The sequence below is a fragment of the Arachis ipaensis genome, chromosome B6, assembly GCF_059453495.1.
Source record: "Arachis ipaensis isolate K30076 ecotype BB chromosome B6, ASM5945349v1, whole genome shotgun sequence".
Lineage (NCBI taxonomy): Eukaryota > Viridiplantae > Streptophyta > Magnoliopsida > Fabales > Fabaceae > Arachis > Arachis ipaensis.
In genome coordinates, this window is record NC_142441.1 from 151,587,875 (window position 1) to 151,602,617 (window position 14,743).

The following is a 14,743-nucleotide window of genomic DNA, read 5'->3' on the forward strand; positions in this document are numbered from 1 at the left end:
AAGAAGCCGTTGAAGAAGGAGAAGAAGACGCGCATTGATCTCTTCCACCAGTTACACACTTTTATATATGCCTCTACAAGCAAATCGGACTCCTCGATTAGCTTAACTTTATTCAAAAAAAATATAAAATAATCAAATTGTACCCTTCAATTTGATGTTCCCATTCATATAAAAATTACCACCTACAAAGAACACAGAGGGTCCGATTTCCACCTTCCGAAATTCAAATTTTTCCAGCTCCAAATCGGACCATCCGATTTGTTCAGCAAAATTTTTAAATCAAACAACTTGCATGGTCTGAGTTCTTCTACTTGGCACTCACAAAAAACTGTCTCATAGATTTGTCTTATACCCCATAAATCCATATCCGAGTAGATCACACACAAGACTTCTATAACCATAAAATTGAGCCTATTTATTCCTATGCTTAAAATTTTTTATTTATGTACGATAAAATTTATATTATTAAATATTAATACAATGAAAAAAAGTTATATATAAATTTATATTATAATAATAATAATTCAATTATTTAATTATCTAAAATTTAATTTAAATTTTTAAATATAAACAAAATTATTAATAGTTAGTAATTTTTCTTAAGATTCAATTGAGATAATATTATATATTATTTATTTTTATTATTAAAATTTAATTTAATTTAATTTAGTTTTGGATTTATTTTTTTTTTCGTCAAACAAATATCTACTATAAATATAATAAAGTTTTAACTTTACAATTAAATAGCAAAAGAAGTTAAATAATTAGAAATATAGAAAAACATTATCTACATATATATAAAGAGAATTATTCGTAACTGTAAATTTAAATTTATCTTTTTTACAATTTTTTTTCTCTCTCACACATCTATAGAAACTTAAAAAAAATATCAAAGTTGATCCATTCAAATTATATTTCTAATAAATATTTTAATTATTTAGTGTAATATTATTTTAAATGGCTAGAATACTGTTTAAATTGACTTAATTAAAAAAATATTTTAAAGTGACAATATTAGTAAAATAATAAAATAATATTTTAATATTTATAAATTTATAATATTTATTATTTATGAATTTTATTATCTTTATTTAAGAGTAATTAATGATGTAAATTAATTTATTTTTTTAAATGACTAAATAATTTTAGAAGAGTCAAATCTCATTTAATTGATCCAAACAAATTTCATAACCTAATTTAGTTGGCATTTTCACTGTGTTTATGTAATGGGTCAAGTGAGTAAAGTTGGCAAGTTGCTTTGGAGTTTTTTTGGAGATATTGACAGTTTGCTAAATAGTCCAATCGGTCACAAAAGATGTTTCCACAACATTATTAAGGGCCGTTTGAGTAGTTTCGAAAGTAATTTTTTTGAGTTTTTAACTTATAAAAAGTAGTAGTATTAATATTTGGTGTAATTTTAAAAATTAAATTGTAACTTTTTAAGAAGTTATTTAGGAGCTTATAGAGAAGTTAAAAAAAAATGATTTTTCTCATAATACTACTACTTTTTATCACATTTTTATAAAATAAATACTTTTAGAACTAAAAATTCAAACACAAAATAACTTATTTATAAACTACTTTTAATATAATCATTTATTATTTAAGCTATTTTTTCAAAAATAACTTAATTAAGCTGTTTACTCAAATTAGACCTAAACCGATTACAAAAAAAAATTTTTTGGGGTAAGAAAGGGATGATTTATGGTTGTTAACAGTAAACAGTAAACAAAACAATGCATTAAGGTAGCGTTTGGTGGAGAGACAGAGACAAAAAGACTGAGACTGAGAGACAGAGACTAAGAGACAGAGATTGAAATAAATCTCAATATTCTGTTTGCTGCAAAATAGGAGACAAGAATTAAAATAAGAATGAAACTTTAATTTAATTTGCACAAAGGGTAAAATTGGAATTAATTAATTGAAATGAAAGTATTTTAGGTATAAAATGTTATTAAAGTTTTAGTCTCTATCTCTAAAAATTTCAGTCCCCTGTGTCTCTACTTTTTAGAGGTACTGAAATACAGAAATTTTGGAGACAGAAACAGAAATTTTAGTACCAGTCTCTGAACCAACAAACACAATACTGAGTCTCAGTCTCAATACCTCAAAACAAACGCTACCTAAGAGATATTTGCATTTTTTTTTGTCATATTTGCATTTGTCGCTTTAATTTCTTGCCATTTTGTGGGCATTGGGCTTCAATGACTACCTCTATCTACGTTTTCTTTGGGCCTCTTCAAAACAAACTGCAGCTACAGAATCCAAATTTCAAATGATTGACCCACTTTTCCATAGGCCCATAGTAGTATTATTATGTTGTTTGTAGGTTCAAATTAATTAAACCTTTTGTTCTTGTTTTAATATTTGATAATATTGCACAATATATTTATTATTAATACTAGTACTTTATTTTTAAAGAGGTTTTTGAAACATTTTGTAAAATATTGACCAACTTTCCAATAAAAAAGGAAAAAGACGACTTTGTTAATAAAATAGTTGAAGACAATATATTACATATTTTTTGAAAAAAAAAATAATTTGTTTATTTAACTACTTATGCTATTTTACCAAACATGCATGATCCAAATTCTAACTTTCTAGGTGTTAGATCAAAATAACCTCCGAGTGTAATCCACAATTTTATCAATCATTTCATGCTTTTTCTAATGCGTTGTTATCTTCCTTGCTTTCATTATTCAATTAATTAATTCCATTATTAATAGAGACTCGAATCTTCGACGAAAATGACTAGTGATAAAAAATAATTGAAAACAATACATAATTACATTGGTTGACTACTTCAATGGAGGACCTTTTTTTTGTTTAATTCAGTTGGATAACTATTAGCACAGTGGATGCGAGTAGGGATGACAATATTATCCGAACTCGCGGGTACCCACTCCGCCCCTATCGCTCGGAGCGGGTTCTTAGGAGCGGCGGGGCGAGGTCGGGTTTAGGTAATATCCGCCCCGCTATATATATAATATATATAATTTTAATATATAATATGTATAATATATGTAAAATAATTAGTAAATTAGTTTGGCCGACTTGGTTGCTCCACTTCTATTGTGTTGAGCTGTTTGTTTTCAAAAAAAAAATTAGTAAATGATTAATAATATTGTAACATATTTAAATTTTTAATTTAATTTATGTCATGTATGTGATGATAGTTATATAAATTTTGAAATTTAATTTTATTTATTGGATTTTAATAATTATAGGGGCGGGACGGGTACCCGCAAGGACAGGTTAGGATTCAACGTTTTACTACCGACAGGTAGAAGCGGTGCGAGCTCTATACAAGTTGTTGTACGGCGGGACGGGATCGGGTAGAACAAAAATCCGCCTCTATCCGCCCCGTTGCTACCCCTAGATGCAAGTATTCTTAGCATATATAATAATCTTCTAGGTATTCAAAATTTTTAAACTTTAGTTTCGTTTTTGACTGAATTTTTTATTTTCTAAAGAAATTAAAGATGAATATCCTTTTCCCTATCTCAAATCTATTTAGTTCTTAAGAAACTTTGTATTTGATATTATTGGGGAGTATTAACAAATTTAAATTATTAAATGAGTTTTAAAAATTTTTATTTAACAAGTGAAAGCTATAAAATTTATTAAAAACTAAAACGTTTTATTAAAAATTTCTTGAAGAACTAATTGACATATTATTTTAGAATATATGATAATGAGTTACTTATTAATTAATTTATATTTTTCATTATTAGACACGCTTTTGTAAGTTAGACGTGTGACATGGTCCCAGGTTGAAGTTTGAATCTTTATATATATATATATATATATATATATATAAACACACACACACAATTTATTAAAATAACAACAATTATTTTTTTCAAAAATAATTCCCTAAACTAAGGCCCGGTCAGAGTGTATGACTGGCGTTCAAGTTATTTACTCTAAAAATAATAATATTAAATAATCAATATATAGTTATATATATCATCATACATATCTTAGTTGCCTCTTTCGAAAAAGATCAAACTTTTAGCTTGGTTTTATTTTTGAGTGGCACTGTCCACTCGTATTTTTCGTTTTAAGAGAGGCATGTCGCCCTCAAATAGTTGCTCTAATTGTTTGAGAAAAAAAAATTATCTGTAAGCTCAATTAGTTTGGCCGTTTTTAGAAATTTTATATTATTCTTTGGATTTTAAGAATTAGTTATTGTTCTATAATAAAGAATATTTTTTTAGATTTTTTTTAGTCTACTCTTATTTTTCGGAATGTTTTTAAATAGCAACGAGTGTCTATTCTTTATATAATTAGCGGTTCATGAACTTCTCTATTAATAAGTACTTTTAAGATTAATTTGGTGATCATATTGGTTTTGCATGTGTTAGTAGAGATTGGAATAAAAATCCGCAAAGAGATTGCTTGAGAACAATTAAGAGCAATAATATTTTGCATGGAGAATTGTTTGCTATTTGGAGAGAATATCTTTTAGCATGAAGTTTCGGACAAAGAGATGTGATTTGTAAAACGGACTGTGTGGAGACTTTCAATCTTGCTAACAATTTCCAAGATAATTCGAAATTTGCATACCTTTTGGTGCTTAAAATCAGAGGTATCATAACTTGAAAATGACGTGCTGATCTTTACTTGATTTTGAGAAAGACAAACACAGTGGTGGACATCATGATAAAGATTGTGTTGAGGTCTTATTCTCAACAAGTGAAACTTCTGATGCTTTCAAAGGAGTTTAAGAATAATATTCGACAGTATTATCTTAACAATCTCTTAGAATTTTATTTTCTTTTTTTATTAGTTGTGTTTTATCCTCAATCACTAAAAAAAAATATCTTAGTTGCCAATAAAAAATGATAAAAAAAATCAAAATTAAAGAAATGTAACTTATTAAATATAATAAGTTAATTGAGTAAAGAATATTCATTTCTCCATTTTAGAATAAGACAAGGTAACCAACTCTTATACAAGATGAAAATAATATTACATCACTTTGGCAAAAAAAAATAATATATATATATATATATATATATATATATATATATATATATAAAATGTTGTTTCTCAAGAAAAATATAACTCAATCTTAAAAATCACGTAAGAACAATAAAAAAGCTTAAAGTAAGAAAAAAGCTAAAATGTATATTAATAAATAAAAATTCTATAGCTAATTTGGGTTGGTTGAGTAATTATCTCATTTGTTTGTTTAAATAAGTATTGAAGATTCGAATATCGTCTTATACATATAGCAATATATTAATTAACGACAAATTCGATCTGCCTAGATTAAAAAATATTAAAAAAATAAAAAATAAAAACCCTACTCTTCTCTTAACTTGGCAGCAGAAAGAATGAATTGTGGATTAAATTAATGAATTCCTTAGTAACAAGTTAGCATCTAGATTAGGAATATTGTATAATAATTAGAAAGCTACTGCCCCAAATTTTTGATCTCCAAGAAGCTTTGATTTTTGAAAAGGTAAAATTATGTAATGACATTGCAAGATTGCGTATGGATGCACATTACTAAAATGTGCAAATTGACCAATGACTAGCAAAGAGACAACTAGCCCCTTGTGTCATTTTCGTCATTTGGTTTCTTTTAAGGCTTCTTTGGTCTCCAACAACCAATTATTATCAAAACCTTATAATATGGAAATGAAATATTGTTAATAAGAGTAAAATACATTATTAGATTAAGCATTAATTATCTAATACAAACACAACATGATCCCTTCGCAAGCTAGATCATCAAGCATTATCTATATATTATTTTATTCAAGGTCACACATGACCCTAGCAATAATTAATGCATGATAAACAACATTATCTTAATTTATTTTTTTTAAAAAAACAATAAACTATATAATTAAGTATTTGATAGCATTAATTTTTTTGTCTGAAAATTAATAATTTGAAACTATTTTAAAAGATAGTGAATGATGAACTTATTTTTTAAATCTTGAGAAATAATTATTGCTTATTTCCTTTCTATTTCATCTCTAGTCAAAGGAATATTAAGATTAAAACTTGTTTTTTGGCTCACTTAAAATATTTAAATTTAATTATTACTCACGTAAATATGTCTTTATAAAAAAATAATAATTAAGATATAAATACGTATTATACTAAATAATTTTGTTATTAATAAAAATGCATCTAAATTTTGTTATTGACTAAAATATCCTCAAATAATTTAAAATGCAACAAAAATATTCAATATTAAATATATATTTCTTAAACAATATTTTAGAGGTTGAATTTTGATGTATTTTTTTTCAAACATGATTAAAAAATTGAGATATTTTTATTTTTAAAATTTTGTGATTTTTTGTTAACTATATATTTTTTTTGTACTTTTTTTTAAAGTATTATTAGTTGTTGACAAAAAAATCACGAAAAAATATATATTTAGCAAAAAATTACTAAATTTTAAGGATAAAACATCTAATTTTTTTAATCATGCTTGCAAAAAATCACATCAAAATTCAATCTCTAAGCATTTTTTGAGAATATACATTTAATGTTGGATATTTTTGTCGCATTTTTAAATTATTTGAGAGTATTTTTGTTGATAACAAAATTTAAGTACATTTTTGTCAACGACAAAATTATTCGAGTGCAATTTTTTTTAGTTTATCCTAATTTTTAACGATATCTTAGTCACATAAAAATATTATATTAAATTTAATTACTATGACCAAGTAACCAACATGGATTTAATCTTTTAAATGTTATATATATGGAGAGAGGATATATATATATATATATATATTTGATGAGTTAGTTGCATTATTTTCCATATACTTGTGATAGAAGGTTTTGCTTGACGCATACACATATCCTTAAAGCTATCACGAGCTTCTTGTTATTGTTGTTGAAGCTATGTCTTGCAAGGAACTATTTGGTGGCACTTACCTCTTACTGAACCCTCAAGAGGCAACTCTTCTTGATCTTCTGAGACTCCTTTTTTCTTCTAAACTCCAAAACCGGAGTTTCATCGAATGTCCGGTGGACATTAAAGCAGAGGAATTCCGGCAAAGATGGCTCCTCTTCACCTCCATTGTCGCGCAAAAGCTTCTATTCACTTCAGGGAACACCATGAAAATGGTAGGAGGCAACTTGGAGTTGTGGCTCAATACACTTTCAAGCAATGGAGGATTTTTAGGGCTCTTCAAAAACAAACTAAAAGGTTCGTTCACTGTTACTTCTTCACAACCATTTTTGCCGGTTTTGTGTTTATGTTCATCATAACCAACTTGGATGGATCTCTCACTAGTCGACTTAAGTAGGTGTGGGTATTCAAATTTCATGTGTATGTGATAATTGATTGATCAGTAACAAACTTTTAAATAGAGCTTAAATTTATGATAAATTAGTTTTTATTTTGCTGGACTAAAGAATTTCATAGAAAACAAAAAATAAAAATAAAAATTAATTAACATCATCATATTATTATCATGATATCACTTCTTTTAAGTTAATAAGAAAAAGTAATATAAATTATTATATCTCTTATATTCTTTCTTAAATAAGAACTTCTTTTAAATTTGTTTGATTTTTGCATATATATATATATATATATATATATATATATATATATATATATATATATAAAAGGTTAATAGAAAAAGACAACATGAATAATTATATTTCTAACCGCTATTGTATACCAAATTTATTACTAGCTATGTTATATTTTTTACTAATTTATGTATGAACTATGAACAATAATTAATTTGTTTGATTATTTCATAGGAAGCTAAAACTTTATTTGTATAATTAATTTTCTTCCAATGAATTGGTAAGAAAAAGAAAGAGTTTGAGTAGGTTTGATTTTTGGTAAAAATTAGGTAACATTGAGTATATATATATATATATATATATATATATATATATATATATATATATATATATATGGGAAGTTCTATGGTGGCATAGAAAGTAGTGGCTAAGAATGGCCAAGAGTTGACTAGCCTATCAAAAGAGGATAAGTGATGATACAATGGATTGAAGGTGAATCTAAAACAATCTAGCTTTCTGCAAGTCTACCATGCTCTATATGCTTCCAAATTTACCACTAGACTAAGATGCTTCTTATTAGTATATATACAAATTATAATATATATATATATATATATATAACAATATTGTATTTTATTATATTCAATTTATTTTAATTTTAAAGTCACCCATTTTAAAATTAATTATATTTTATTTAACTATAAATTTTTTTTAAATATATACAAATTAAAAAGATAAACAAAAAATTTTATTAATCACAATTTATTTTTTTCTTTTATAATTATATGATATCTATTAATATTATTTTTTTAATAAATACTTGTAGTATATAATAATAGGTAAAGACTCACATACAATTGTTTTCATATGAAATTAATAGTTGAAAAATTTTAGATGATATGTAATCAAATTTGTCAAATCATCTAACGGTTCTTAAATATCAACTTCACATGAAAACAACTGTACGTGAGTTTTCACCTATAATAATATAATAATACAATAAATATAAACTAATTAATAAAGTATTAAAATTTGAAAATGATAATTATTTTTATAAAATTAAAATAAAAGTACTTATAATAAAAAAATAATTAAATTTTATATAATTGTTTCGGTTCGACCAGTGACTCACTGATTGAACCAATGACCCAATAACCTTACACCGGTTCAGTTCTGACGTCCATTAAGCTGATGTGGATTTCTTTTGATTTTCGAAAAAAAAATTTGGTTTTCTAAAAATTTTAAGTTTGGTCATTTTCATGTTCTTGAGTTCTTTGAGTCTTTAAATTTTGTTCTTTGTGTTCTTGTAATGCAAGGTAGACTTGTAATTACGTTGCCCAAAAAATATTTTTTATGTTTGGACCTTACAAGTAAGTGGACAAACTTTAATAAATTATTATAGTTTCTATTTTTTCTTTTCCTAATACTGGTCCAATATAAATGATTATAAATTTGTGAAACAAAACTTCTTCTCCATTTACTAAAATTAGCTATCTTTTGTGGAAAAAAAAAATCTATTTAAAAAAAATTTATAATTTAATTCTAATAAATAAAAAATCATTTTTAAATTATGACTCTTCCACGAAACACAATATAATATTGGAAGGGCTCTTGGATGATCATCCTTCTCGATACAAAGTTAGTCATTCTTTTTTTTGTGTGTGTTAAAATACACAACCAATCAGGAGATTATATAGTAGAAAAATATGTTTTAGAAGATGCACTTTCAAAAGCATAAAAATTTTATTGAAATAAAAAATTCGAATTCTAATTTATAAAAAGAAAAATTAAAATTATATTATTTTAAACAATTATATTAAGTATATACTAAAATTATTTATTAATATAAAATATATATTAAAATATAAAATATAGATATCATATAATTATAAAAGAAAAAAAATGAATTGTGGTTAATAAATTTTTTTGTTTATCTTTTTAATTTGTATATATTTAATAAAATTTATAGTTAAATAAAATATAATTAATTTTAAAATGGGTGACTTTAAAATTAAAATAAGTTGAATATAAGTAAAATAAAATATTGTTTTATATATATATATATATATATATATATATATATATACACACACACTAATAAGAAGCATCTTAGTCTAGTGGTAAACTATCTTTCTTGTAACCTTAGGGTAAGGGTTCGAACCACTTAGGAGGCATTTTGGAAAATTTGGAAGCATATGGAGCATGGTAGACTTGCATAAAGCTAGACTGTTGTAGATTCACCTTCAATTCATTGTATCATCACTTGTCCTCTTTTGATAGGCTAGTCAACTCTTGGCCATTCTTAGCCACTACTTTCTATGCCACCATAGAATTTCCCTATATATATATGATAGATAGATAGATAGATAGTCGTCACATGAAAATTCTCAATTCATTTTTATGCAAAACAACGATACACTTTTTTGTATTGGTAATACTATATCGACCACAAAGGGTAAAAGCTCCAAGCATGATGTGCCTAACATACATAAGCAAATTCTGGCAACCTAATAATAACAACATAAACACAAAAAGTTAAAAACTAGAATAATAGTAGACAAATTAATAACAATACTCTTTTTAATTTCTTCCTCCCATTCTACATTGCCATCAAGAGATTGATCATTATATATGCTGAATTATTTACACCTAAAAACTCCTTATTCCTCGTAGAATCAGTATTACTCTCCTATGGAATTCATATACTCTTTCGTTGTTAAAACTTAAAACAAGATGCGATCTTTCTCTATTTCTTTTAAAAAAAACTTATGTTAAAAAAATGACATATATATTAAAAGATGAATTAAAAGTTTAAAACTCTGTAATATCGTTGTTCTCTGAATTGGGTCGCCGTTAGGTACCTAAAAAGCAAAAGTTAAAATTGATTAAATTTGCTGGAGTACAATACAATGGATTCTATATATGCTAATTAATAATTCACAAAGTTAATAAGATACTAAAATTGTGATTATCTGATTATTAGGCGAGAGGAAACAAAAAAAATGGTCAAATCTTCATATATAGGATTTCAAAAATTTTATACACGTAAAAAATTACTAGATTAACCTCTATATATATATAATTTTACATATTTTAATATTAATTTAATGTTTTTTCAGATACATCTAATACATGGTTTATATACAAATGTGATAGTTTTTGCATTTATAATATAAGACAAGACACAAAGAATAGAGATACAAAAATTAGTATTTTTATATTTTATTTATTGATAAATTAAAACAAATTATAAAATCTAATTTATTCTTATTTTTTTATTTAAAATTTTGATAAAAAAATATAATTATAAAAAATTAACAAAAATAATAAAAAAATAAAAAATAAATTATGTCTCTTATTAATATTTATATATCTTTTATGTTAGAATATATTTTGTGTCTCTAAATATAATATCTTTTATTTGTCAAATTCGTATTTGCTATGAATTTTTGTTTCTAGTATTAAAGAGAGGCTGTGGTGCAGGAAAGGTGATAACACCAGATGCATCATCAGCAACGTTCATGTCCGTGGCAGGGTTCCTTGACTACCGAGTTGACTTAGACAAAAGCATTCAAGATAAGAACGATGATGCAAAGTACAAAGCTTTGTTATCTATGATGGCTTCAAAGTTCTCCTACGAGAATGAAGAATACGTTGGAAACGCAATTAGAAATCATTGGCATGTAAGTTTCTTTAATTATTTATTGTCTTATTGTATTACAAAAGACAAATATTTTATTTTTTATTTTTTTACTTTTTATTAATCACTTTTAATATTAAAAAGCAAAAAATATACACAGATATAATGCATATAACATTTTCATTTACATTGTTACAATTTTTTTAAGTTCTTAAACAACATATCCTCTTTTTCTTATTTCTCACTCTCAACTAATGACAGAAGAGTCACTTTAGGATTAAAAGATGACAATAACTTCAAATTTATTAAGAAACTATGTAATATCAACTATTTTTTGTTGTCTATAATATATATTGGTACGAACATTTATAACAATTTTTATCAATTACTCTTTTGAAGGATAAATTTGATGTCTAATCTTCTATTTGACCTTTGTTTTTGTCTCCCTCTTATAAAATAATTGCAGATGAAGTTTTGGGGGTTATACAGTTTCTGGAACGGTAAGTGAGAATCATCTCTTGGGAATACTTTTTGCTTAGAAGATACGAGTTTTTTTTTTCTTCTTCTTATTATTATTATTTAAATAACAAACGAAAGATACGAAGTTTTGCTTCCAAGATACGAATTTTATAGCTATCATATCTAACTAATCTAATCTAGTAAGTGGCATCAATCATGTGAAAAAATGACAGCACTCAGCACGTGTATTGATGCACCTATTTTGGATATGGTTTCTTTGTAGGTGGAAACTCAGGTGCAGTTGACTTTACATGAAGTTGATATATGAGAATCGTTAAATGATTTGGCTGATTTGACTAAATCTTCATCTAACGACTCTTAGGTATCAACTTTACGTGAAGTCGACTTCACCTGAATTTTTACCTTCTTTTTAATATATATTTTTTTATTGGTTAATTACTTTAGAAGTAAGTGGGTAAGAGAATAATAAGAGACGTAAATATGATATACTAAGTTAAGAATTTATTTTATGATAGGTCTAACCTTTAGATGAAGACACTACTGAAAAAAAGGTTAACGTACTTACAAGAACAAAACTTCATAGTTTTTCAAAGAGCAATGCTAGGGGGCCAGCAACTTTTGTGATTGGTAGCCATCAAATAACCATCAATTATGATCTAATGGTGTGAGATTGGTGTGAAATTTCATCCAATGACTCACCTTTCTCTACTGGTTACATGCTGGCCAAAATTCAACAAAACTGCTGACCCCCTAGAGTTTTCCTTTTTCAAAACATTGTTTCGTGGAATCTACTCCCTCCTTGTTTTTATATTATTTTTGTTTATTTATTTGATACATGAATCTACCCGGCCTCCTTTGATTTGTCACATTATGATTAGGTCTAGCTAGCACGTTTTTGTGTTAAAGATAAAAGTTGAAATTTCTATGACCCTTTCAAGTCATATGAAAATTAAAAATATTTTTTTTCACAAAAATTAATTTCAAGTTGGATGAGCAAGGGGTTACCAAAACTGCAATGATGTCTCCCTCAAGTCAACTACCTCTGATGGTATCTTATTTTTATAGTGCCAACTAGATTATGCATAATTATGATACTTACAACCTATTTGAAAACTAGTTAAACAAATTAAGTAATAAGAATAGTAACATTATTAATCGATTCCAGATGTATAGTTCTAAGTTCTAACTTCTACACACTAACGAGCTATAGTTTACATAGTATAATTTTTTTGTACTTACTTAAAGATCGCAGATTCGAGTCTTAATCCTATCTTTGATAAAAAAAAAAAAAATCTAACTTCTACATAAGTCTGACTTTTTTTCTTTTAAAAAAAAATTATTGCAAGTACAAATGTGATGGCATGTGACAAAAGGATAAAAAATAAAATACTTTTTATTAGATATTTAATTTTATATATTCCTTTTATTGGGAGTTGGCAAACATCATTATCATTGACACTATTTCAAATACTTATGTGCTAGATTTCCAAGAACTTTGGTCAACAAAAGCCATCATATTACAAGACACTAAGACCAAACCCAACTTGATTGTGGTTGCATTTAGAGGCACCCAACCATTTAATTCTGCCCAATGGATAACAGATGTAGATCTCTCATGGTATGAGCTTCCCAATGTTGGAAAGATCCATAGTGGGTTCATGAAAGCATTGGGCCTACAAAAAAATGGTGGGTGGCCCAAAGAGATAGATCAAACAAGCAAAAGTAATCATATTTATGCTTACTATACGCTTAGGGAGGAATTGAAAACAATGTTGCATGCAAATGAGGATGCAAAGTTCATAGTGACAGGGCATAGTTTGGGAGGGGCATTGGCAATTTTGTTTGCTGCAATTCTTACTTTGCATGAGGAGGCATGGCTTTTGGACAAGTTAGAAGGGGTTTACACATTTGGGCAGCCAAGGGTAGGGGACCAAGCATTTGGGGACTTCATGAAAGAGAGTATGAGAAAATATGATGTGAAATATAGGAGGTATGTTTATTGCAATGACTTGGTGCCTAGGATCCCTTATGAAGACAAAACCCTATTCTTTAAGCACTTTGGTCCTTCCTTATACTTCAACAGCTTGTACCAAGGGCAGGTATGAAATTTGAATGGTGAATTGATTATCATTTTCAAATTAAAAGTGCTTGCATTATGTGAACTGTGAAGATGTATCATATTTCCGCATATTAAGCTCCTCTAGAGTGAAAATTTTGATAAAATATGAAAGTGAGAATATAATCACCCTTAAATCAATATAGTGAGACTAACACATAATAGAAATTACAAATTCAATGATAATGAACTCTTTACTTTTGTCACTTTATAATTTTCTTCACTTTAAAGGATCTTTTTCCCTGCAAAAGATGTTTGTGAAAATAAGTTATGTTTTTATGATTGGAATCCAGGTTCTAGAGGAGGAGCCAAACAAGAATTACTTCTCTGTATTATGGGTCATACCCAAGATCTTAAACGCAGTTTGGGAGCTTGTGAGAGGATTCTTTCTCCCATTGGTTAAAGGCAAAGAATACAAAGACACTTGGTTGATGACACTGGCTAGGTTTGTTGGATTGATAATTCCAGGAGTATCAGCACATCTTCCCCCAGATTATGTCAATGTTACTCGACTGGGATCATTGCGAGAAATTCAGGATCTTTCCGTTTCAGAAACCTCAAAAACTGATTAAAGCCATGACTTTCTTGAGCATCAAGAAATCATAGATATACATAAAGATATAGATATAAATATAGATATACATATGAATATACATAATTGTGGTGCATTACTGATTTTGACAGAAATACAAGAAATCAACTGACAGATAAAAAAGGAAGAGAATTAAGATCAGGTTTAAGATAGCAAACCACGTTGATTAGAATAATCACATCCAGCTAGCAGTATCTTTCATGTGTTCTTATTATTTGGTCAAATTGTTGTAAAAGAATTCCTTATTATCCTCTTGTAATCATCTCTGTGATACTATGTATTTAAACCAATAAACATCATTAATAAATGCAGCACTTAACTCATTACTTTGAAAACTTCTTCTACAGTAGCAGCATTTGTATATATCAAATGAAAATTTGTGATAGCAAACAAGTAACAA

General features: G+C 26.6%; 1 protein-coding gene across 1 annotated transcript; it reads left to right on the plus strand.

The window, feature by feature from the left end:
* Positions 1-6,762: 6,762 nt before the first annotated feature.
* LOC107605665 (triacylglycerol lipase OBL1-like) lies at positions 6,763-14,678 on the plus strand. The gene is made up of 5 exons (XM_016307622.3): positions 6,763-7,183; positions 10,999-11,198; positions 11,622-11,655; positions 13,118-13,734; positions 14,045-14,678. Exons 1-5 carry the CDS (start codon positions 6,877-6,879, stop codon positions 14,321-14,323), a joined length of 1,437 nt encoding a protein of 478 aa, XP_016163108.1. The 5' UTR covers positions 6,763-6,876; the 3' UTR covers positions 14,324-14,678.
* The last annotated feature ends 65 nt before the right edge of the window (positions 14,679-14,743 follow it).